The 24,951-nt window shown below is 38.7% G+C and overlaps 1 protein-coding gene and 1 pseudogene across 1 annotated transcript; one reads left to right on the plus strand and one right to left on the minus strand.

Moving 5' to 3' along the window:
* The first annotated feature begins 31 nt into the window (after positions 1–31).
* LOC113587195 (mitochondrial assembly of ribosomal large subunit protein 1) lies at positions 32–3,882 on the plus strand. Its single transcript, XM_027025751.3, has 5 exons — positions 32–211; positions 331–406; positions 3,252–3,424; positions 3,563–3,644; positions 3,731–3,882. The coding sequence occupies exons 1-5, from the start codon at positions 32–34 to the stop codon at positions 3,880–3,882; spliced, it is 663 nt and encodes a 220-aa protein (XP_026881552.3).
* Positions 3,883–4,576: 694 nt separating this feature from the next.
* On the minus strand, positions 4,577–10,078 carry LOC113587194 (KH homology domain-containing protein 4-like; annotated as a pseudogene).
* Positions 10,079–24,951: the final 14,873 nt, after the last annotated feature.

Below are 24,951 nucleotides of genomic sequence, written 5' to 3' on the forward strand. Positions count from 1 at the left end.
TCCAGCGTGTATGAGTTTGGCCAGGTGCTAAATGCAGCTTGTTCACATAAAGACACTGCAGCCTGTGCTCAACTACAAGTACATCAGCACACATCTGGATGCACATACCCTCAGTTTCATCTTTCAGGCATTGGACCTGTTCCTTCTGTCAGCTGAGCCCAGTCCGGTCTACCAGATCCTCAGTCACCTCCACACCACTGAAAGGTTCTCGGTAAGAACCTGAAACACTAGGTGAACATGCTTTTTACTTAAGCAAGATGTTCTTTATGAGAATTTATTTTTGTTGCCTTAATAAATAAATGAAGGTAACATGAGTATGTCTGTACTCAGGTGGTGCTGATGCTTCTGGATTCAGATGAGAAGAGGCAGATGATGGAGCTGTTTAAGCACATGTGCTCTGTTGAGAGTGAGCTGTTCTCTCAAAGTGACATTCAAAGTCTGACAAATAAATACATCTGCATGAATCAGTATTAACAGAGATCACACTTGACACAAAACAAACTCAACACCACAGACTCAACACAACATATTCGATTCCAGACTCAACTTTACATACTTAACAAACAAACGCAATATCACAGACTCAACATAAACTCAACTTTACAAACTCAATACCACAGACTCAAAACAACACAACTAGTCCAATCCTGCACAACCCAGTAGGGCACAGCCAAACTGTACATCCATTCTGAGACTATTGCAAGTACATGGTCCCTGGATTTTGCAACATAAGACCATTTGATTACAAATATTAAGAGATATTGTGAGACAAAAGATGCCTTGTCTGGCAGAAACTTACGTAAATACTTAAATGTGCCTTCTGGTTTTGTAATGCAAATGGTGTCATATTATGAATTTTAATAGATTTATTTATTTAGAAAAACATATTAGGAAGACACTGTACCAAACAGACACAGTTTCCAATGTTCAGATACACTAATGTTAAAAAAAGATAAACTCCTTAAAGTGATTGCTATAAAAAACTGTTTGGGTTAATAATTTATTTTATGAAGAGAAAAAAAATATTGTGATATGTCCATCTACCCCAAATGAATCCAGAATTGGTCCCTACGTAGCATCTGACAGTTATCCAACTTCCCTTGCTGTTTTGACCAAAAAAAGGCATTTTTGTTTGCACACAGTAGTTGTTGTTCACAATTATTAAGCAAAGCTTAAAAATGAACAAAAACGATTTTACAGTGAGTGGCCTATGCAGGACAGCGCCCCAACCCAGCTCACTCATGTTTCTAAGGGACAGTGCCCCCTCATCCCATCTCACACTACCCATTATACCCATAAATGGTTCAAGGAAACTGGGTTTCCTGAGGAGCAGATTATGGAGTTTCCAGCATCCGCACCCAATTTAAAGCCAATTGAAAATTATGAATATTTCTGAAGAAGTATGTTTATTCTGGTGGACCTCAATACCAGTGCAAATTGATTCCAGTTGACATCAATACCAGTGCAAAGATGCTCTCTGGGTACCAAAGCAACATCAGCAAGGACACAATAAAAAAAAAAAAACAACCTCACCAGCTCTATAGATTTGACTAGGAAATGAAAGGATCCTATGTAGGCAAATAGATAGGTATATTTGAACAGTGTGCATTTAATTTGTGAAATATTATTTTAAGCTTGTTTGAAAAGTCTTATGTGATTTGCATAAATAAGTGTAAAGGCACTGTCCAGTATAATATTTGAGAAATTATGTTTCTGTTGACCTTGTGTTTTGTAAATAAAAAAAGGGGAATTCACTGAACGGTGATTGAACTCAAACAGCAATGTCAAACCAACAGAAAAGGGTTACTATTACTGACAAAATGAACCTTAATGAATTCCATAGTTTGAAAACTGGCACTGGAAATCATTCTAAACCCACTGTATTTTAAGTATTACCTCCTTTCAACAAAAGCTTTTACAGGTGTTTACAAAGATATATCTATTGGAATGTTAATGTAATACTTTATTGAATTACAAGTATATAAACATGCTCCATCTTAAATTTGCATTGTCATCTATAGTACTTGTGCACACATTTAGGTCCACTTCCAATCTCATCACCTACTTTATTTAAAACCTATACCCACTGATCACTTTATTATCTATTTTAATGTGCATTTTACAGTTAATGTACAATTAGATCTTCAGTTACCATTCACAGTGTGTCAGCCCCCCTCTACCCATTTACTGTCAGCTGTCCATTAAAACATTTTCAACACAGTACATGTTCGAAAGTCAGCAGGGTTATGAGCCCCTCAAAGTAATGTAACTGTAATGTAACTTGTAGGCTACACTGGAAACTCAATATTTGTATACCCTGCTTGCATGTATTAGAGCATGTGCCTGAAGAAAAATACTTATAATCCGAATAAGTTTGTAGCCAACTAAAACACAAATATTATTTCTTATTTTGTATTTGTAAACATCTTAAACTTAGTAAATTGGCTGTGTTAATGCTATAAAAACTGGAGAGTACATTGAATTCCTCATATTTTACAACACTCTAGCTAGAGTTAGGGTCAGGGTTAGAAAGAAAGCGGTCACTTTAAATCACTCAATTGACTACAATCTTATGTCTGTTTGCAAATAGACTAAACACACACAGATATCACAGGGGTATGGTGGCTTTGGTAGTAAATCGAGAACGTGATCCAGTTAAATTCATTCTACCCAGAATTGACTCACTTAGATCACTGAAATTTTGATGCAGTATTCAACAACCCTGGTATGTCAGGTCGAGTTAGTTCAACCCAGACTTCAGGGTTAAGTTAAAGGTTTATTAAACCATGGTGGCACTCCAGGCTGCTTGAGGGCAATATCTACTTCAACGAGGAGCTTGTGACCATTTTGAATTTACACAGAATTTACACTGCTCAAAATATGTTTTTAAAGGTCTTAAATCAGGCCTTTTTTAGAAGGAGGAATGCTTTCCATGGAGGGTTGCACTGGAAGGTTACGAATATTCAAAGTTTAGGTTTTCCACATAAAAACGCACATCTTTCTAACAACCTTTCCTTGTACATAAAGCCTCACTTTCCAGAACAAAACAGTTGGTTTTGCACTAACGGCAGCAATACGTCTGTCAGTGATCCCTACTTTACAACGTCTGCATACACAAGACCTAAACAGCACCACAGTAAGTAACTAAGTTAACGCTAGCACAGGAGAACTGACAACAGCTTACACCAAACCTCGCCATCCGCTGTTTGTAATTCTGTGATCAGTGTCCCTTTATTGGGTTTGTATGACAGTTGGCGACGTTTTTAACATTGACGTGCTGGTGTCTCTTCTTCGGCAAGAGAATGCTGTAGACATGTGCGTGATCCGTGTGCCGAAAGAGCTCAAATACGCGGAGCATTTCATCGTCATCAGTGGTTCATCAACAAGGCATCTCACGGCTATGGCTCTATATGCCATCAAAGTGGTAACAGTAATCAATAATCTTTAATCATAAATATTGTAAGCAGTACAGTTCATAACATGGGTAAAGAAACATTTGACAGCTAGCCACTGAAGCAAATGAACCAAACTTTTTGAAATCTTTGTGCTTTTCATGTATCAGTACAAGTTTATGAAAAGAGACTGTGATCCGAACGCGCTCATAGAGGGCAGGGATGCTGAGGCCTGGATGTGCATCGACTTTGGTAGGTATGACCTCAAACATGAGCATTAAGCGTCACTGGTATAGCCTTACTTACGGCCCTGGTACAGTAATGAACACCCCTTGCAGGTGCTATTGTAGTGCACTTCATGCTGCCCGAGACCAGAGAAGTCTACGAGCTGGAGAAACTCTGGACCCTGCGGTCTTATGATGAACAGCTGAGGGACATTCCTCCACAAATGTTCCCTGCTGACTTCATCTTTGATGCTGAAACCAAGTAGCATAATGAGGGGACTGCTTATATACTGACAGGACTGTTGACAGACATCTGTTCACTATATATGCAGCTCTTAAATGTAGAGAGGTGAACTAATCTGTAATGACATGTTCAATAAACATCAGAATGTGTAAAATGAGTATTTACTGTGTGAATTTGGATCGCATTCTGACAATGGATCTTTTAGAAATGGAGATGTACAGGGAGAACCTGTTTCAAGAACTATATTACTCAAAACATTAAATTCTAACCTTCCATAATATCTCTAAAATCATTTACTTTTATCCTTTGCTAACAGTGTGAAGCTCAAGTATGTGTATATTAAATCTAGGTGAGATTGTGTCCTACCCAGGAGCTCCGTTATTCTGCCGTGAGCACAGAATGTGTCAGTCCTTACTACAATAATAGATCACATTCACAAACCTCAGCTCCCTCCAGTGGTTACCCATATCTTTCAATTACTAGACAAGTACCTTAACCACTGAGCTACAACTGCGCATCTGATTGACAATCTTGCTACCACCAAGAAACAGCTCCAACTGCACTTATCACAACTAAATAGAACTTAGATTCTGTTATTTTGTCTTTTATACTAAAATTTATAACTTCGCCCTTGTAATTCTAGAATATTTTTTGTATTTTATTTGTATCATGCAAAAAACTTTGTAAATTTAAAATGGTAGTATACAAATAAAAGTCTATTGCATAACTTTTGACAAAGATACAGGGTCCATATTACCTGACCCACAAACTTTCTGGGAATTTTGATCTTCCTCTTCATCAGAGGAATCTCCGGTATATGATACCATCCCCATCTTCAAGCGCTTCACTGGCAGCTCTGTGGGAGAGGGAGGGAAAGACAAACAAACGCACAACAGCAAGAAGAAAGGCAATGCATTCAAAGCAATGTTTTTCACAGGTAAAGGGAACAGGCACACAATGAAATACATTGGAGACCGGTGGTCATTGGTCAGTTGGTGGGAGCGATATTCAAGCCATCAATCAATTTATCGAGCAATCAATCAATCATTCTTAAATGCATTGCTACAAAACTGTAAACATTTTATAATCACCATAACACAATGTTCTTTACTTTAGCTAAAGTCATTCACTAACCATCAAAGCTGCATAATTGTCTATAATTAATGCACGATATTAGGACGACTTATAGAGCAAGTGAACTGAAATGTGCTATGAGAGGTCTGAGATGGGAAATTAACAGGACTAACAATGTGTAAGGCCTGTAGCCTACAGAACCACAGGCCTATTCAGGTAAGGACCAACACGGGTACATACATACAGACTGTCCTACTCGGGTAAGGGCCACTACAGGTACACAGACCAGCATGGTCATGCCCCCTTTATGCACTTCATGCTTATATTTAATTTTTATTTCAATTTCATCTCTTTAAATCAAATGACCTATTTAATTTGTACAACATCTTAAATAAGATTTATATTTGTGTTGATTTATATTTACATTTATATATTGTATGTAAATGTAAAACTTGCCTTGTGTATTAAATATGATCTATACCTGCTGTATAAAAAAGCTTGGTGTGTGTGAAATATAATTTATATCTGCTGTATAAATAAACTTGTCGTCTTGTCCTGCCACAACAGCTTATAATAACGGATCTCTGTAGTTTAGTCACTGCCCAGTACAAAATGTATGTGCAGCATTTACGCATTTAAAATGTTATGACTTACATGCTACGCTTTCCATATATTAATCCAGCACCCCTACAGACATATGCTGAATACTGAATTAGTTTTTTTTTTTTATACACATGCAAAATGTGTTCAAGCCTACAGCAGTTTGTAAGTGTAAAGAGTTTAAAGAATAGCTAAAAAAAAAGGAAGACTTAAAAAAGACCATTAAGAAGATTTAAGAGAGAACATTCTTACCTAGTATCCAAGCAGGCCGCTGTCTGTCTCGTCAGGCGTCTCTTCAGTGAACCGCCGTTTCTGAGGGGCAGGGAGCGGGGCTGCAGGTTTGAGGGGCGGGGCAACAGATGGGAATCCTGCAGGAGGGAGTGTCTGACAGACAGTGTAAAATAAGCTGCCAATACTATTTAAAGTACAAGTCAATAATAATTACTTTGATCAGACTGGTATAATCATTGAGTGGTATAACCTTTCATTGAGTAACCACTGAAATTAGACAAACACTGGTGTTAAGCGTAGAAGTTGGAAAATATTTTCAGTTGGTTAGTCCTGGAAGAACTAACTGTAATACAGACTGTTCAATTGATTGGTGAGCAAATGTATCTGTGCATGGCCTAGGGCGTATTTACACTGGAACACAATGACTGCTCCACATATCAGGGAATGTAACCTGACTGGGTATGACTGAGTTCGTTATAATAGGGTTAGAATGTACCCATACATCAGTTCTAAAGCCCCTCTCCATTCAGTGCTATATTTGAATGCACATGCTGATGGAATTTAGTTTGATGAATTTAGGCATTACTGTGAGTTTCTTAAATGGACTGTCCTGTTGCTTTGGCTGACACAGGGAGAGCGTGCTCCATTACCTGTGGCGAGTTAGCTGGAGCAGGTGCAATGGGGTATTGGGCACTAGGAGGCCTGAAAACCTGTGGATGGGCAGTACGTTGTCTGGGGAGGCATCCCATTCACAGCAGTTGGAGCAAAACCTGTCAGATATGTAGAGATACAATCATGCAATCAAATATTAAACTCTTCTGCACCCCGGTAGTGTAGTGGGGAGGTGTGGTTACCTTGTGTGGGCATCACTGTACTCCTCTGGCTCAGGTAGCGAGAGTACTCCGCATGCACCTACAAGCACAGCTTACCAAAATCAGAACACAGCAGCCTGGAACTCACGAATATCACCACATCATGACATTATGCAGGTGTGCGTGCATGGTCAGACTGACACATGTACTCACTGTTGGCTGCAGCATGTCCCTCTGGTTTGGGGTGACTGGAAAGGACACTGCTGTGAGTTTAACTGGCTGAGATGCGTTAGGGTTAACCCCAAACCATTCTATCTTAAAGTTGGCGCTGACCTGATGACATCTACATGGGCTCATAAGCTTCTCTCCCAGAGGCAGGCTCAAGGCACCCAGAGCCTCAGCCCCGGAGGAAGACCTTGGCTCCTGTCTCAGCCTGGATGTGCTGCAGGTAGGTGCAACCTGGACCCTCCACACGCTCCTTCACTGAGAAACCCTGGAGAGCATGCTCCAAGCTTACAAAGAGCTTATCCTGCAAATAGTGCATCTAAGAGACAGACAAAAAAGCAATATTCAGACTAAGAAGCATCTCTGACAACTTAGACAAAAGATCTTTTTGTGTGTGTGTGTGTGTGTGTGTGTGTGTGTGTGTGTTTGGTCCCCTTAATAATACATTTTAAAAAGACCAGAGTTTTAATCTACGTTTGAAACCCTAGGTGAAAAAACAGGACCCAATATGACATCTACTAAAGTGCAGAGGCTGAACAGAGATGCAGAGATTAAAATGTTCTTACAGAAATAAAGAGAATAAAATAATAAGTCACAAAGCAACACAAACTGCAATGACACAAAACCAATACACAAAAACCACAATAACAGACAACATAAAATGGAAATGCAAGTACATCATGTTGAATTCTCTTATCGAATGATTAAGAAAACTTTTGTTTAAGGACATTCAGACTGTGCTTTTAATATTATTAAGCATTGTTTTAAAACAACTAAGCATATTCACATAACTGTGTGCATAAAAGTCCAGTATAATTATATGTGCATTCACTTACCCCACCAGTGAAGTGTGCTTTGTGTCCTGCAGGGGGCAGTGTTGGGGGAGGAGGGCCAGGGTGGTGGTATACAGTGACTGTGGCACCACTGTAGGATGTGCTGGAGCTTGTGGCAGCCTTTACTACCCCATTAGTGATGAGTTCCTTTATCCTGTTCACTGCTTCTACAGAGACCAACACACAGACGCAGAATACCAGGTCTTAGAGACTTAGAGGCTCCAAGAATCTTTTGAGTAGGCAGAGTGAAGCATTAAAGGTTAGATTCATGGCACTTACTGTCAACAAGTTCCCTAGTTTGCCCTTGAACATGGAGATAGAGAGGCCGATCACTAAGAAAACAGACAGAAAACATCAGCATCATCAATCACAGGGCTACATGACATTGAATTAATAAAATTAACCCAATAAGAGCACCACACCTACAAGGGAAAACAGCCAGCACAACTGCAATGCACCCCACCACAGACAGCACACAATATCCAGATGTAAAAATGTTTTTAAGTTCTGAATAACAGACATACCTAGGCAATGCTTTGGCTTTCTCCTCTGATGTAATGTAACGCCCTCTCGTGGACACAGCTGTATCACTCACCCTGCTGATCTAAACACACACAATACACATAGAAAGAGGTTTCATAAGATAACAAGCACAAACTGAGATTGAGCAAGGTTACAAGATAGAGTCCAACCAAGTTTAAGCAAGATGTTGCTACTGAAATAGAGTTCAGTAAGATCCATAGATTTTAACAAGACAACACCTTGCTTCACTCAAACAACTATACTCATCATAATAGTTATTAAGCACAGAGAGAGACCCCAAATGTGTAAGTGGGAGATCATGCTATCTGAGGAAAAGCACTAGTCAAATGAGTAAAAGAGAAAAGCCTACATAGGTAGCATAAATTACACTGCAACATAGTGGTTGGGGGTACATTCTCATAACGAATTGTTTATCTAGAAGTCAAACAAGATGTAAAAAAAAAAAAAGGGGCGATTAATTTTTTTTAAAATATTAATTTCAGTAAGGAAGCAAATTTGGACATGTAATCAGCCACCCAACACTACAACCCCTCCTGCTAAATGAAAAGGGGTATTAGATCACACAAACAGATGTGTTGCAGTCAAGGAGTGATCCTGACCTCATCCTGAGTTTGTCCACGTGTCAAGAGGTTCCGACAGATGAGGGGAGCATAATTTATCGCCACCTCTGCCACCACTAGATCATCCTTAGCTTTTGCTACTGACATGGGTTTCCCCACCAACCCCTACGGAGGAGATATTAGAGATTCTATAGTAAATACAACAGCAATATTACAGCAGATATTATAGCATAGATACTATAGTAGAGATACAAGAGATATTGGAGATATACCATATGAGTATATCTATACTGTAATATTCCATTTATTGTTGCTATGTGACTATCAAGCACACGTTAAGATGACCTTCTCCACAGGTCCAGGTGCAGCAATCTGGGAGGGCTTTAGCTTGCCCTTGGCCGCCAACATGGGGTTGATCTTGGCAGCTACAACAGCGTCGAGGGCACCTGTGGGGGCAGCGCTCACCTCGTTTACAGACCCTGGGCCTGCCTGGTCCCATTTACTTTGCCGACTTAGTAAACAGCATTTAATCAGTGTATTACAAGACCAAAGGCTTTTTTGCTGAAGGTTTATTTTGTTGCAACACTCAACCACTGATACCTTGACTCAGTGCTCAGTTCATTTTTATATTTGCATTCATATAATTCAAAATCACAGGCGTCATACAGCAAAAAGTATTGGATAATGAGCAAGTAAAATATAAGACTAAAATAAGCTTTCACAACTAACATACGAAAAGCGAACTTTCCCAATTAAAATTAGACCACAAATAAACAGTCTGTGTTTGTATTATGTAACTAATGCTCGTGCATGTAGCTAGTACGCTATAAACCAAAAACTGAGTTCATGCAGAACATCCCACTAGCGCTACCTACACCTCTGTCGTTTATTTTGAAACCTTATTAAGTCCAAACAGAAGCTGGAAATAATGAGCGAATGTGGAAACATATAATCGTCTCATAACTATAAGTAGCGACCCAGACCTACTCCTGACCTCTGGTCTTTACCAGGGTAGACCCCCCCACCTTAGCAAATTATTTCACACCTCTAGCTCTGACCCTAACTCACCTCACACCCTAGCCCTGACCGACAACCACCCCCAAGCATGGGTGGTGTCCTGCCAAAACCGGTGGTGCACCTACTCCTTCTGCAAACCTAATAGCCACCCTGAAATCATTCGATGAGTCCCCCAAAACCTCAACTTGACAGTCTGATGAGACACCCTAAGACAAAACCCATACAGGTTGAGTCTAAAATGAGAAACCCCCAGGACCAGTGGCAATGCTTAACAAGCGCTGGCCCGTGCATGACCCTCCTACATGACCTTCTTACACAACCATGTCGTCTGATGGACAACTATGGGGGAAGTAATTTAAGATTTCCAAAACCCAACCCAATCTCTAACCCTAAACCCTCAAAACGGTAATCAATGGATACAATAGCAGTGCTTAAAAAGCACCAGTCAGTGCCTTACCCTTGGCTTCTTGCTCATCCACATCAATTGTGGTGAAGTGTTGCCAGTGTAAATTCACAAAACCTAACCCTAACCCCAGCCCTAGAACTTTTAAAAATATTTCTATGGAATTCTACAAAATGTACGTATTTTTTCCATGTTTAAACCTTTTTCCCAGAAATTACCTCACAATACGTGGGAAGGCTCCAGATAGTATGACCTGCCCCACTGGAGACCTTACGGATTAGTTTAAAAGTGTGTTTTGTATTATAGAAGTTTTCCAGAATCTTTTTATGGAGTTCGGGTTAGGGTTATTGACATTTTATTTTCTATTCACTAACAACTTTTACAGAAGGTTTGTGTCCTTGTACATAATATGCATTTTTTCTGTACGCTGAAAGATCCTTAACAGAATATTTCTATAAAGGTTCATTAACTTTTCAATAACTTTAATTGTACTGACAAGGTTTATGGTTAAAAGGATAAAAATGATTGTGTTATTTCTTTATCCAAGAACACCATCAAGTGGTGTGTGTGTGTGTGTGTGTGAGTGATGTGTGTGCACATCAAAATTTTGTAATTTCACTAGAATATCAACAATATTGTGTCACAAAGTTAGCATTCGGCAGAAATATTGTGTTAAACAACAGCCAGTAATAGTTGTGTGTTTTTTTGTTTTGTTTTTTAAATAAAACCTATGTAGTCATGAGGACTCCTCTGTCTAAACTTTGGACACCAAAAATGCATGAACGACTTTGAACATGCAGTCAAATCAAATAATATACCAGAATAAACACTACATGAAATACGACAAATAGCACCAGCATTATACCACCAACACACAATGTATGCACTCACCAAGACTGAGGGAAGAGACACACACACACACACACACATACGCACATATACATACATACATACATACATACATACATACATCTGAACAACAAGCCTAACAACATACAGAACACACAAACAACAATGCGAATAACATTACCCTATATTAAGAATACCTCAGAGATGACAGCAAGATTACTTCAACCCTATTGCATCAAAGTAGCACACAAACCAAACAACATTAATAAATGTGATTTACAGACAGAAAGAACAACTCCAAAGCAAACAGAACACCAATATTATTTACCAAATTCCATGCAACAGCTGGGACAGGCACTACATTGAACAAACCAGCGGAAAGCTCTCCACTCGCTTACATGAACTCCAGTTAGCCATCAAACAACAAGATCCCTGCTCACTGCTGTCCATTCATGAAGACAATAAGGGACATAAATTCAGTTTGAATGCAGTCAAGTGTCATAGCACAAGCAAGCACAAGACATGCAAGAGAATTCTTGGAGGCATGGTACTCTACAGATAAGTCAGGAAATAAAACACAGAACTAGACCATGCACATTTCCAAATACGGAAAAAGGACGAGTGGCAAAAAGAGAACTTACAAAGAAATCCAACCAGAAAACTGTGAGACAGTCAGAACATAAAAATCAATCAGACCAAGCATTCAAAGTGGTACATGAGAACCAGAAGAAAAACATGGAGGGAGTTCAATGCTCAAATCAACCAGTACTCAGCCCAATCAGTGAGATGCAGCCCACTGCCCTGCTCAACAACCAGCATTTGCCTAGCCCAATCAGCCTGAAGATGACAGACCAGACCAGGGCCCTACATTAAATCTATCAACCAAATCAGAGGTTAGCCTACAACCTGTGACCCAGACCAGACTTTAGGACCCAGTTAACCAGAGCAACCAATGGCATTCAAGGATCGAACACGGTCCACAAACAAACCTATGACAAGAACTCACAGGCCAAGCACACAATGACGCTCGCACTGAAGAGGTCACCTCAACTGGTGATGAAACGTTTGCAGCTAAAATACCAAGATCGGAGAACTCCACAAGATCGAAATGGGGTATGCTTACTATCTAAAGTCATACATGTTAAATTAGCTCTGCAGGAATGCACATTGTGTTTTGGAATGGCTGCTCAGCTTGGAAAAAGGAGCATTTGATTTCATTCCCAAACTTGCGAGTAGATCATATTGCTAACATTAACCCATTTTCTTTAACATTCTGTACAACTCCATAGAAAGATTCTGTAAAGTTTGGTCAGCCTGCAGGAGACCTATAAACTATCACGATCCTCCCCTCATTAAAAAAAAAATAGACTTATGTTTTCTATGCTGTGCAACCCTATGTAAATTATCTATAAAGGACAGAACTTTTACAGAATCCAATGTACAGAAGGAAAAAATAAAAAAAGTAAATTCCCTACAATTATAGACTCTATAAACATTAGGTAATAAAAGTCCAGAATTAGGATAACACTTCTGCATAGCATTGACATGTCACCGGTCATGTTCCCCCCCACCCAGGGGATTTGAAGGTTGCGCCGACAACATAACTATCTGGCCTCTCCTGTTTGGGTTTTTGGAAAGTTATGCAGGCTGCGTTACAGGGCACCAACATTCTGTTCAACATACAGGGCACATTCTGTAAATGTTCGGTCTCTAGTGAAAAAAGAAAAGGAAAAAACAAAAACACCCATATGAAGGGAATGTACAGGATGCTTAAGGGACAAGCCAGAAATACAGTACCAGAGAATATGAGCAGTACAGGGACAGTGAGGAAAAAGGTCAGGGGTATCGACAGAACAAGCATGCAAGAGAAATAAACTGTGATTGATGGAGAGAAGTGAGGAACAGAACCAGCAGAGCTGTCCCAGCAAAGAGAGCGGTGATGACATTACTGAAGTAGGTGAGAGTTCAGAGGCTGAATAATCAAATTCCATCAATGAACCTCCTGAAAATATCCAAGAATTGTTGCGACTGGCATGCCTAAAATACTAAGCCACACTAAACCCAATTAAATTTTATTCCTCCATAACCTTTTTTTTTTTTTTTTTTTTTTTTTTTTTTTTTTTACATTTTCACAGCTGTATTCACCCCTACAGAAAATTCCCTCTGAACCTATAAAAGGTAGTTAACTCACCTTCATGACAACACCACATGTACACACATGCAAACTACTCCTTGAAACCACTAATATTCTTACCTTCCTACATGCATGATACCAGATCCATACTTACCTAATGAGACCTTAAGAAAACTGTTTTTATTCAGGTACAGTGAGACCTGGAAAAGAACAAAATGAGAACTGAATTGGGAACTAAATTAGGCATATTAAAGTGCACTACACAAATAAATGCACTGATGTTTTCTTAACAGCTAAAATGCAAGTGATAAAATGAATTATAACAACAACTTGGATAATCAGGATTGTTTTCATGGACAAATGGAATGAAATATCACTCATTGTTTGGTACAAACACAAAGCAACAATACATTTTATTTAAATGATTCAATTAAATAATTGAAGAATTTATATAAACTCTACTGTCTTCATCTTAAGCAAAGAAAGTCCTCCAGGCACACCCAGAACTGTTAAGAGTACAAAGAGAGAGGAATGACCATTTACAATTTTATGGGACTTATGAAAACAAACGTATGACATGTTTGAAGCATACACAATGTCATTTATATGGGAAAATGTTCATTATCCAACAGAAGAATAATTAATTCATTTTTAGACTTGCAGAGAAATGGATGAGATCCTGTTTCAGTGAGGAATGGGCAGTTAAGGGTTTCTTGCTGTTTGCATCTGTTGTATTCTACATGTGTTGTAGATGTTCAAAAGTAAAAGGTCAATATTGAAAGATTACCGAACTGTTCCATAAACAGGTAATTTAAGAAAAAAAAAAAGGAAAGGTTCTGTCAGTGAATTGAAGAAATAAATAAATTCTCTAGAACTGCATAGAAAGATTCTATAAAATTTGTGTAATCCAAGTCTAGTCTTTACCTGAGCTCCAGAGGTCTCCTGTGGGGCAAGTCAGACCATCTGGAGACTCCCTGTGTATTGGATTCTAGGGTTAGGGTTAGGGTTACAGAATATAGAAAAAAATACATAAATTCTCTTTTAAGACACAAGATTCAGTAAAACATTGTGTGCGCAAGAACAAATAAGCAAATTCCATACAACTCCTTAGAAAGATTCTGCGAACACATTTTAAATAAATAAATAAATAAATAAATAAATAGATTTCTAACCTTGACCTTAAACTGTTTAATGTCTTCATTTAAACACTTGCACCACTTGACATTTTTTTGTATTGCGGTAGTACTGAAGATCTTTCCAGCTGATCCCACAACTGGTTACAGGGCAGTTGCAAGCAGTGCTATACTTGGATGCCATTTTACCTGGGAAGATATGAACCCCTGGAGATAGAATGGACAATTAAATCTGACCTTCATAAGGAAGTTCCTACCATACTTCTTTATACCTCTGATAAAATGTCCTAACTTCTGTTTTGCCTTGATAGACAAACTCTTAGGATCTCATTCAAGCAGATGCATCGGTTATCATTAAGGGGCTCAAGTGGCAAGTTGCAGGGACCTACCAGTGTCAGTTGAAGGTCTGGTATTGAATGCTGGAGACAATATCTTCATCTCATCGCGGCTCCCTCTTTGCTCAGTTGCACTGTCGAGGGGACAACATATACAGGGTCAGATGTGTTTAAGTGTCAATCAAATGGAACAATATGGATTTTCAACTCCTGGGACAGGATTGATGGACCAGTCTCTACCAGTGTGGACTACAGAGGTGGCACCTTGCACTTAATCTCAGCAAAACAAACTGATGGAAGAACATAAAGATGCACAGTGAAGAATTTAGCAGGCAATCATATCTATATTCTTAAATTATATGTTACACAAGCCAAGAACATTTCAAACATCATTTTACCATTTGCTGTTTGAGGATCCTTGGCCTTGATTCTGCAGGCAGGGCTCTTATAATACTGTTGCTACAGAAGAAACGAAAACACGCAAGACATGGGCAATAATATTTTGAAGGATGCCTTGCCTCCAGAAAGAAAGTCTGTGAGCTTCAACATCGAAGAGGATGACTATTGTGAGCCACGGACTGTGCGACAAAAATCCCCTGTATATACTGTATAATTGTTCTGTGTGATTTAGTTCAAGTCTGTTCCTGCACATTGCATGTGTGTGATTAATTCACTATACAATGATGTACATGCTGCCTCACAATATTCTAAATCAACCCTGAGAAATGCAATTTAATGGTGGTCCTCTATGGTCAAAGGAGGATGGGCCCTCTTGAGTCTTGCTGCCTCAAGGCTTCTTCTTCTTCATGCTCTAGGGAGGGTTTCTTTGCCACAGTCACCCTTGGACTCGTACATGTGTTAAGCTGCTTTGTGAATTGTTGTATAAAGTGCTATAATACATTTGACTTGACTAATAAGTACCTAATGTGTTAGCTGTGCCTGTGTTTGAATTCAATAGACAATTGAAAAAAAAAATGGCTGCAATACATGTACAGATGTTAATTTAGCAGAAAATTGGAGTCTTCTCTATTTTTTTCCCAGAGCTGTATTTTTCTAAGTGCAGTACATATTTGAGAATTATTCCATACAAGATGTGTGACGCACACAAAAAATAAGCGAGCTGAAATGGATAAATCTTCAGTGGGAAGCATAGTACACTGATCTCGAAACTAGAGCATCCCTGAATTACCACTAGGTGTCAGATTATCCATCACCTATTAATCAGTTTCACCAAACAATAACATGCATGAGCTCTGTAGTGCTACGGCTTATCTTGCTAGAGCACAACAGGAGCCTATTGCTTCGTGCATTGCCCTCCTTCACTCAGTAGGCGACCATTCAAAGCAAGTGAGCCGTCATATTTTTCAGCTGATGGATGGAGCACTATTTGTTGGAAAAGCTGTCAAACACTCCAGTGTCGATGGCTAAATGCTTATACATTAAATTTGATAACCCCTTCTCCCGCAAGCGATCGATAAGTGTGAACGATCGTCACTCAAAGAAAATATAGTTATTTATGCCCCAATAACAACCACAGAATTTAAAAGGGGACAGCTGTAGCATTCTATTCATGAACAACTCGACATAAAACTAAACAGCGTGGTCGCCAATCGCACCAATTTTTACGAAAGGACATTTTACACTGATCAAGTAAATAAAGAGCTTTAGCATTCCATATGCGGTTTGAAAGTGTTGTACAGTTGCATTGATGCTAAGTGAATTTTTCAGCTTATCTAATATTAAAACATTTAAAGTAAAGTCATGTTAAATGGTACACTAAGCAGTAACACAGACTATAACTTCTCCAAACATGGCACTCAATGCCAACTTAAACCCAATGTGCCTTTAAAACAAACAAAAAATTCAAAAGAAGAGGATAAATCACATCTATTGCTCATCACCATCTGTAATATCTTAAAACAATTTACCTTACGGATACAGATATATCAAAAGGCAAACATTAACGAACAAAATACAACAAAACACACTTACCCAAAAAACACCAGCACAGATCTTCCCCCGGATCAGGGCATTGAGGCTGTGACCAACATTTAACAGCATTCAACAATCACACTTGAACATCAAGACTTAAATTAACATGCTAAAATACTTAGACTGCTTTACAGTGCTGAGACCCCTCACAAAGTTGCGGTCTTAATGTGATATTACTGTCAGGTGTATTACCATAAATTCATTAATATTCGTGCCTACAGTAATTACGCCTAAACTTGCACCAAGCAAAACAACGAACCAACAGTCTCATGTCGCATATTAGTATTGTATAGCAGTACCAGTTTCTTTCTGCTTGGGACATTGAAGTTGTCTCACTCAAGGTAATAAAGGCAAAAGCATAAAATATTGCCTTTAAGTTTGTGGATTTTTTTTTTAAGTATGCATGTCAAGACGTTAAGAGCATAAGCATTTAGCCAACTGGTCATATTAGTCTTGTCATCTGCTAAATGTTCAACCATAACAGAGATTCAGTAAATGCCCATGAAAGTACAACCAGAATTGTAATGCCCTAGAAAATAGGCTTTAATCAAGATCATAACACAGCCTCCCTGACTTTAAAAACTAAGAACACACACACACACCTGTGAGTGCTCAGTCCAGGAAATTCAAATTTTAACATACAGTTTTTTCCCTGTTCATGATCACTATGACCATGTCTGTGTATGATTTGAACTGCACAGTATCTGCACAGCTCAAACATTTAGCATCAGTTTGAGAGTCCCACTAGATGTCCCCATTTGACCACAGAATATTCATAATTCAAGAAAAAAACTAATCTGAGATTCAATTACACAGATTAAATACGAAATTTACTAATGTAAATGTTTTATTTAAAAAATGATCTGGACAGAAGTGCAAACATGCTATCCCTTGAATATTTCAAACTCCTGTTCTAGTGGCAGTGGTAGCTCAGTGGTTAAGATACGGGACTTGTAAGGTACTTGACAACACTACCAAGTTGCCACTGTAGGGCCCCTGAACAAGGCCCTCAGATGCTCAAGTTATACTCAATCATACTTGTAAATTGCTTTGGATAAAAGCATCAGCTAAATTCCATTAATATAAAATTTCTGGAACTATTACATGTTGGAATGTGTCTGTCTCTAAGGCTGAAAAACAATGAAGAATGCTGTTATACCATTACAAAAAAAAACAGTTAAATGTTAGATTAACACCCTATCTGACGTCTTATTTCAGAAGCAGCTAACATAATCGTTGTACAAGTGTTCACCCAGATTGAGGGTAAACCCTCAGGAGCTCTGGAAACACTGCGGGTGATTTAGTTATGGCATTAAAGGAGAAAAGACACAAGAAGTACACAATAGTAGTTTCTTTGTTTTCTTAATCTTTGAAGAATTAAACACATTTAACAGAGTTAATGAGTTATTTTGCTCTTATAAAGAGGGTTGAAATAATCATTTGTAGACATGAAGTAATAACTACATATCACACTCAGTCAAAATAAAGATTACAGTCAGCTCTACCGTATGGAAGACTACACATTATATTAACTAAAATAGTCTTTGTCATGAGTCATGACAAACACCGTCATGAGAACACTTATGATCACAAGTTAAAACCTGAAATAAGATAAACTATTTAAAATATTTTTGATGCCTGAATGCACAGGCATACCTACCAACAATCCGCATTTTGCGCTCTCTGTTTTTAACTCTTTCTCCCACTGTTTTCCAAATTGATTATTTATCCGATTAAATGCTAATCATCACCTAGCTAGCTAGCATAACTAATGTTAGCTAGTTAACAGTGCTTCCTTTTGCTAATAACCAATGTCTTAGCTAAGATAATGCATTTGCTTTAGTGGTCTAATATGTATTTGGTAACCTAGGTTAATCATATGTGTTTAGGTTATATGTGTCTAGCCTTAAAATGTATGCAATATCATTACCTTCTCTTCTGTATGGCTGACTTAAGTGAATTTCTAGTGCTAAGTCTGTACACTAAAAACCTGAAATAAACTGACAAAGTATTAACCGGTCAAGTGTTTGGAAAGATGCTGGATCATTATGGGAGACATAGCTAGTTATCTAGCTAGGTAAATGAACTCTATTAATGACAATAGCTAGATAAATGCAAATGTTCAATTGTTGCTAGTATTGTTATCTAACACTACGTCAAATTCACTTTCATAAGAAATTCTAACTATAAATCTCCGTAATGCAACTACGTGGAGTAGTTTTAGCCTAGTATGACTTGAGCCACGAAGCTTAGCAAGTCAGCTAACCGCTACTAACCTAGTTATAGCTAGCTAATGTTAGCTAACGTAAACTAAATGGGTAAGTTATTGGACTTATTCCGTTTGGAACGAGCAGTTTATAATCAATTGTCTCTTTTCCTCACCCAGAACCAGTTGCATGAGCCCAATCAGTCTGACTATAAACTGGTACATTCTAACAGCCCTCATAGCAATGACGGAAAAACTTCATGCTGCTAAAGCTGTCATCTGTTTTGATTCTTCTAGACCTTTCGGCAACCTTTGAAACAGTGAACCACAAGATTCTTCTCTCTGTTCTCTCCAGGCTTGGTGTGACTGGCTCTGCTTGGAGATGGTTTCAGTCCTATCTGGAGGGACGGTCCTATCAGGTGGCAGGGAGAGGATCCACATCCAAACCACGTAGACTCGCCACTGGTGTTCCACAAGGCTCAGTATTAGGCCCCCTTCTCTTCTCTTTGTATACTCAATCTCTTGGTGATGTAATATCGTCTCATGATTTCTCCTACCACTGCTATGCTGATGACACTCAATTATTTCTTTCTTTTCCACCCTCTGACACGCAGGTCTCGAAACGTATCTCAGCATGCTTTACTGACATCACGTCATGGATTGGATGACAGCCCACCACTTGAAGCTCAACCCCAGTAAAACCGAGTTTTTGTTCATCCCAGGTACTCCCAACCCTTACAATGACCTCACAGTTTCCTTTGAGAACTCCCTTGTATCACTATCTGAAGCTGTCCGTAGCCTGGGCCTAACTTTGGACAACCAGTTGTCGTTCTCAAATCATGTTTCTAATCTAACCCAGTCTTGCAGATTCCTCCTTTGTAACATACGAAGGATTCAACCCTTTCTTTCACAGGAAGCTACCCAAGTGCTTGTGCAGTCTCTTGTGATCTCAAAGACTACTGCAACTTGCTACTTGTTGGTCTTCCTCTAAGAGTCATCAAACCTCTACAACTTGTCCAGAATGCAGCAGCACGACTGATCTTCAATCTTCCGAAGTTCACACGTTACTCCACTGCTGCGCTTCCTTCATTGGCTACCTATAGCTGCACGCATCAGATTTAAAACCTTGATGCTTGCCTACAAAGCCAAAAATGGACCAGCCCCTTCATACATGATGTCAATGGTCAAAGCCCGATCCGTACCTCGAGTACTTCAAACCTCAAGTACGGCTCGGCTTGAAATACCTTGCTTCAGGTCTCATGGACAACAATCATTGAGACTATTTTCTGTCCTGGTTCCAAGATGGTGGAATGAACTCCCACTTGCTGTCCGGACAGCAGAGTCCCTTGCAGTCTTCAAACGCAGACTGAAGACCCATCTATTTGCAGAATATTTAAAGGACAACTGACCCTGCTCCCATATTGACTGATTAAATTAGTACTCATTGTAGGGCGCTGTTTATGTTGTTTAACAAACTCTAGCACTTATTGTTTATTGTGTTTATCATTGTTTAAGATAGACCTTATGTATTTTGTACTTTAGTTATCAGCATTCATCCCTGTATTTCTACAGTATTCTAGTTCATTGGTATGTTGGACTCTAACCTACTGTAATGTACTAGGATATATTCTATGAATAAATGACAAAGCACTTTTGTAAGTTGCTCTGGAAAAGTGTCTTCTAAATGCCATAAATGTAAATGTAAATGTAATTTTGAACTACGCAATTCAAAACAAAGATTACCATATCTGAGCGTGACAGACAGCCCAAGTCCGTTTACTTTTCCTTTTTTTATTATCTCTCAGTGTAGTTTGCCTATATTCTTGCTGTCTGGAATGTACCTACTTGGCACTGCGCACCCCCTCATTAGTGAGTTTTGCTTTTTAGAGCATGCAAGGTAGCACGCCTCGCATTTACAAAGGCGTCGTGTGAACTCCCCTTGTTACTACACTTTGTACACTCTCCCCCTCCTCTCAGTTTGCTTCTGAAAATGGGTGAAACAAGTGTAACACAAGACCTTCCCCTTTTTAACCACAAGCCATATCACCAAACGCCATGTGTTCTCTAAGACATGCTGGGCCATAGAGCATGGTGGGAAAGACAACGCTGCCAAATATGCTATCTAGCTAACTATGCTAAAAAGACAAGCTGTAGAGGCATAGAATCCCTAACATTGGCACATTCTTGTGTTATTTGTTAGTCAGTCAGTAACATTTCGGTTATTATTCTGCAAGTGTTTGCCTTTATTATACATTCCTGTTAGGAGTCACAACAAGCATGTAATTGTGTTCCTTGTAATTGTGTTCCATGTAATCCTAATGTACTGTTCATCCTCTCTTCAACACAGACGCATTTCTCACGATGTTTGCAATTGATATTTTTGTGAAGTCAATTTTAGATGTTGAGCTTTGTACACTTACATTTTATGTTTTAATATATTTTACAATGAGCTATAAATGTAAGACTAATTAAGAGTAATTTTACTTTCACCTCCTTGTATTTATTCTATTAATCTGTGGTGTACAGTTACAACTGTTGTAGGTTAAGGCTGTTGCTTTGTTTTTAACTTAACATTGATTTAAATTCATTGATACCAATCCTCTTGAGACATAAAGGTCTTAAATTGGCTTCAAATAATATGAAAACAGACATGTTATGCATGTAGTTCACAAGTGGCACTTTCCACAGACCCTAAATATACCATTTCATGTTCAACAGACCTAAATATACCATTTCATGTTATACTCAAGGTCAACTGGTACTACTATGGGTTACTAATACAGGTATTACTCAAGAAGTGGGTTCTTCAGTTTTGGGCTTAAATGTCCCCTGATTTCTAATTGAACATAGCATGGAATAAGACATGACCTCAGTGCTGTATTTTTATGAATTCTACATCTTACTTGGCTCTTGGCACCTGTATCAGTTTCCACAGAGATTATTGGAAGCCATCTGCTATTAGCTCTCCAACCTCAGGCTTCAGTCTCCCTTTTCCCTAAATCACTTAACAACACTCCGGAGTGAAGTGAACGTTCCCCCATAGGCATTTACAAAGTACCAGATATGCCCAGCAAGACATTACCCATCTGTTCCATACAGATGCTGTTCCCCATATATATGCTGATCACTGTAATAACTCACATAAAAAGAGAAAGAGAAAATCTCTAAAACCAATGGAAATATGGGCCTTGCAACATCCAGAAATGTCTGAAAATAGCATTAGTGGAAATAAGTGTTGGATACAACTCTGGGAACAATCACACTAACAAATGACTTGTTTTCCCCCATTCCCTAAATAACTCAGGGGTTTAATTGCATCAGGACACAAAAACTTGTCTTGTCCCATTTTAAAAACAAAATTATAACTTAATTTTGGAAATTCAGTAACCCATCTACATATATAACCAGAACCAGATACACAATGCTGTACTTGCTATTTTTGTCTAGATTTGTTGAACTTGTAAAATAAGAACTTGAAGCCTTATAGATTGAATGTTATTCTAACATGGTTTTGTGATAAACTGGATAATGAAAATCAAGATACAGCATCCTACTTTCACAGAACTGAATATTAAACAAAGAAACCTAAACTAAGTTGACTTTAAATCAGCTCAGCCTGAACTTAACAGCTCAGTTCAGCCAAGCATCTCCCCAGTTATTCATTTATATGTTCATAGGAAGCTGTGGATTGGATAAATATTTAATTATTAATCATTTTTATTATTTAATTATTTTTGCCAGCAACTGGTGTTTGCATTATGAAAACAACTAAGTGAAACCAGGTTATTTCATGAAAATAACATATTTTGTGCACTTCTATTTGGACCCCATTTCCATAGAGATAAAAATGACATTTAGCTTAATATTAGGCCCTTAGGACTCCAGTATATTATTTGCTCTCTTCTACTTTCTGGGAATCTCTGAGGTCTATAAACATGCTCCCTCTAGAGACAAGGACATTAATAAAGTCTGCTGGACATCAAGGTCACCTTGCCTGAGACACTAGGCTGTCCCCCCCAGGGTGATTGCTGAGCCAGCTGTAGTGTGCACCAGACAGGGATCACAGAACCTCTCCATCGACTTCCAATCCTCCTCCCATGTCCTTTCATCACCGCTGCTGTGTCCACTTATTCGCTGTTGTGTTGGAGCTGATGGAGGTGAGAGGAGGAGACCGTCACCAAGATGAACTAGTGCTGAGTGGAGGGAAAACCCATATGTGTAAGAATTATTTAATGGTACATTTAAAAATGCACAAAGATGGGAGACAGTGATTTATTGGACAGATGGACACCCAAAATGGAAGCTGGCTGTTCAGCCACAGAAGTTGTTTGTCTTAATCAAGATTTATGCAAACATGGTAATGCTGCATTTGCAAACATTTGTACCTAAATGATAAAACCATTATCACGCATCCACTTCAGACCTTTTCCTGCTTTTTACATTCCCACTGTGGACCTCCATTTACTCCATTTAGTTTATGCTTTCTTTCATTAGTGTAACAGATCTAAGAACCAAATATTCAGGCTATTCTGGCCGTGGTCTCGAGAGTCTGACCTTCAGTCTGAGTGGCCAGTGTTGCTGGCTGCAAGTCCAAGGCTGTTACTCGTATTACAATTCCACACCTCACGGGGCTTCTGAGTGCAGGGCTGGGGCCAGATGCACAGACCTGAGAGGAAATCCCTCATTTAACAGCTGCTTCGTGCATTAGCACATAACTAACATGGCCAGCCAGAACACAGACACACCCATCAGTTATCTGACCAACAAACCCATGTCATTTGTACTCATTTTAATGCCTATTCCCAGAGATAGTCACAAACTGCTTACAAAATGCTCAAACGTTTTCTTTAAGTATGGAACGTGTACTTGGTTTTATAGCACTGAAACAGAGCAAATAACTATTTCTGTAATTTTCAAACAGCAGGAATATCCTTTAAACCTGTGATTTACTGCTGGCTCTCCAACTAAAGAATTAGTGGTTTTATGTTATGGTCAGCATCATACGAACATGCACCATGAACCATGGAAGCCTAAACATTTGAAAGAAAAATCTAGAACCATTCAACAATCCATGGACTATTCCAAATAAGAAAAGTAGCAGAGGTGAGGTGTATAAATTTTAGTGCCTTTACATGCATGGGTGTACCCCTTATAGATCACAGACTTTGGAATATTTAATAGAACAAATAACCTTCTTTTTTTAGATACAGTGTAATTATCTCTGGCTTTGCCTGACACATAATTTGAAGTTTTTTCTAATTTGGGACTTTTCAGCATATAGGATGGAACATGGAGGTGGGCTGCTCAGTACCCTTTAGTATTACATAAAGACAAGACTAGGCCTAGAACACAGAAAAAAACATACATGGACAGCCGTTGTCTTGCAAAGATTTGACAGTAACTTCTGCACTACATTTTTTACATTTTCATTGTTTATATAATTTTAATATAATGATGCATACTGAGAACACTATGGGATCTCTAAGATCCTACAGTTACATACTGGATTATTTCTAAATGATATTCCAATAATTCCAATAATTATTATGAAACAATCAGAATTTAATGAGTTACAGTCTTTTGCTTGTCTGTTTCCTTCTGGTTTATTTTTTTCTCTTCCCCACCAACTTATTTCCTGAGGCTGTCATGCAAGACCTTGGCTCCTAGTCATAGTGACCTTTGACCTTCCACACCCAGGTAGAGGCTTCTCACCTTTCTCTGCCTTCCTGGTCAGTATCCAAATAAACTGCTGGTGTACACAGACACTGAGGCACACGGATACCTAAGTACACTTTTTTTTTTTTGCCTGCATATTGTGAAATACCTATAAAATGATTTTCACAGCTGTTCAGTATGTGCCAAAGCTTCAGGCCAGACTAAGAAGTGTTTCAAACAAGTTTCAAGGAATGAGTGTGTGAGACAGACCAAGTGGGAACACAAATTAAATGCATATTAAAATGATTTACTGCACTGAGACTCAGCTACTGGCTGCATAAGTGTGAAATGATGTCACCTGATTCCCGATTAAGGTTACAATTAGAAATATCTGATTAGCATTGCACTGATTATTTGTTATCTACTACATAAAGCTGTCTTAGAGGACAAATTTGATGCTACCTCAAACAACCATGCATTGTCAAAGCT

The sequence above is a fragment of the Electrophorus electricus genome, chromosome 6 (genome assembly GCF_041902795.1).
Source record: "Electrophorus electricus isolate QZ-2024a chromosome 6, ASM4190279v1, whole genome shotgun sequence".
Taxonomy (NCBI): domain Eukaryota; kingdom Metazoa; phylum Chordata; class Actinopteri; order Gymnotiformes; family Gymnotidae; genus Electrophorus; species Electrophorus electricus.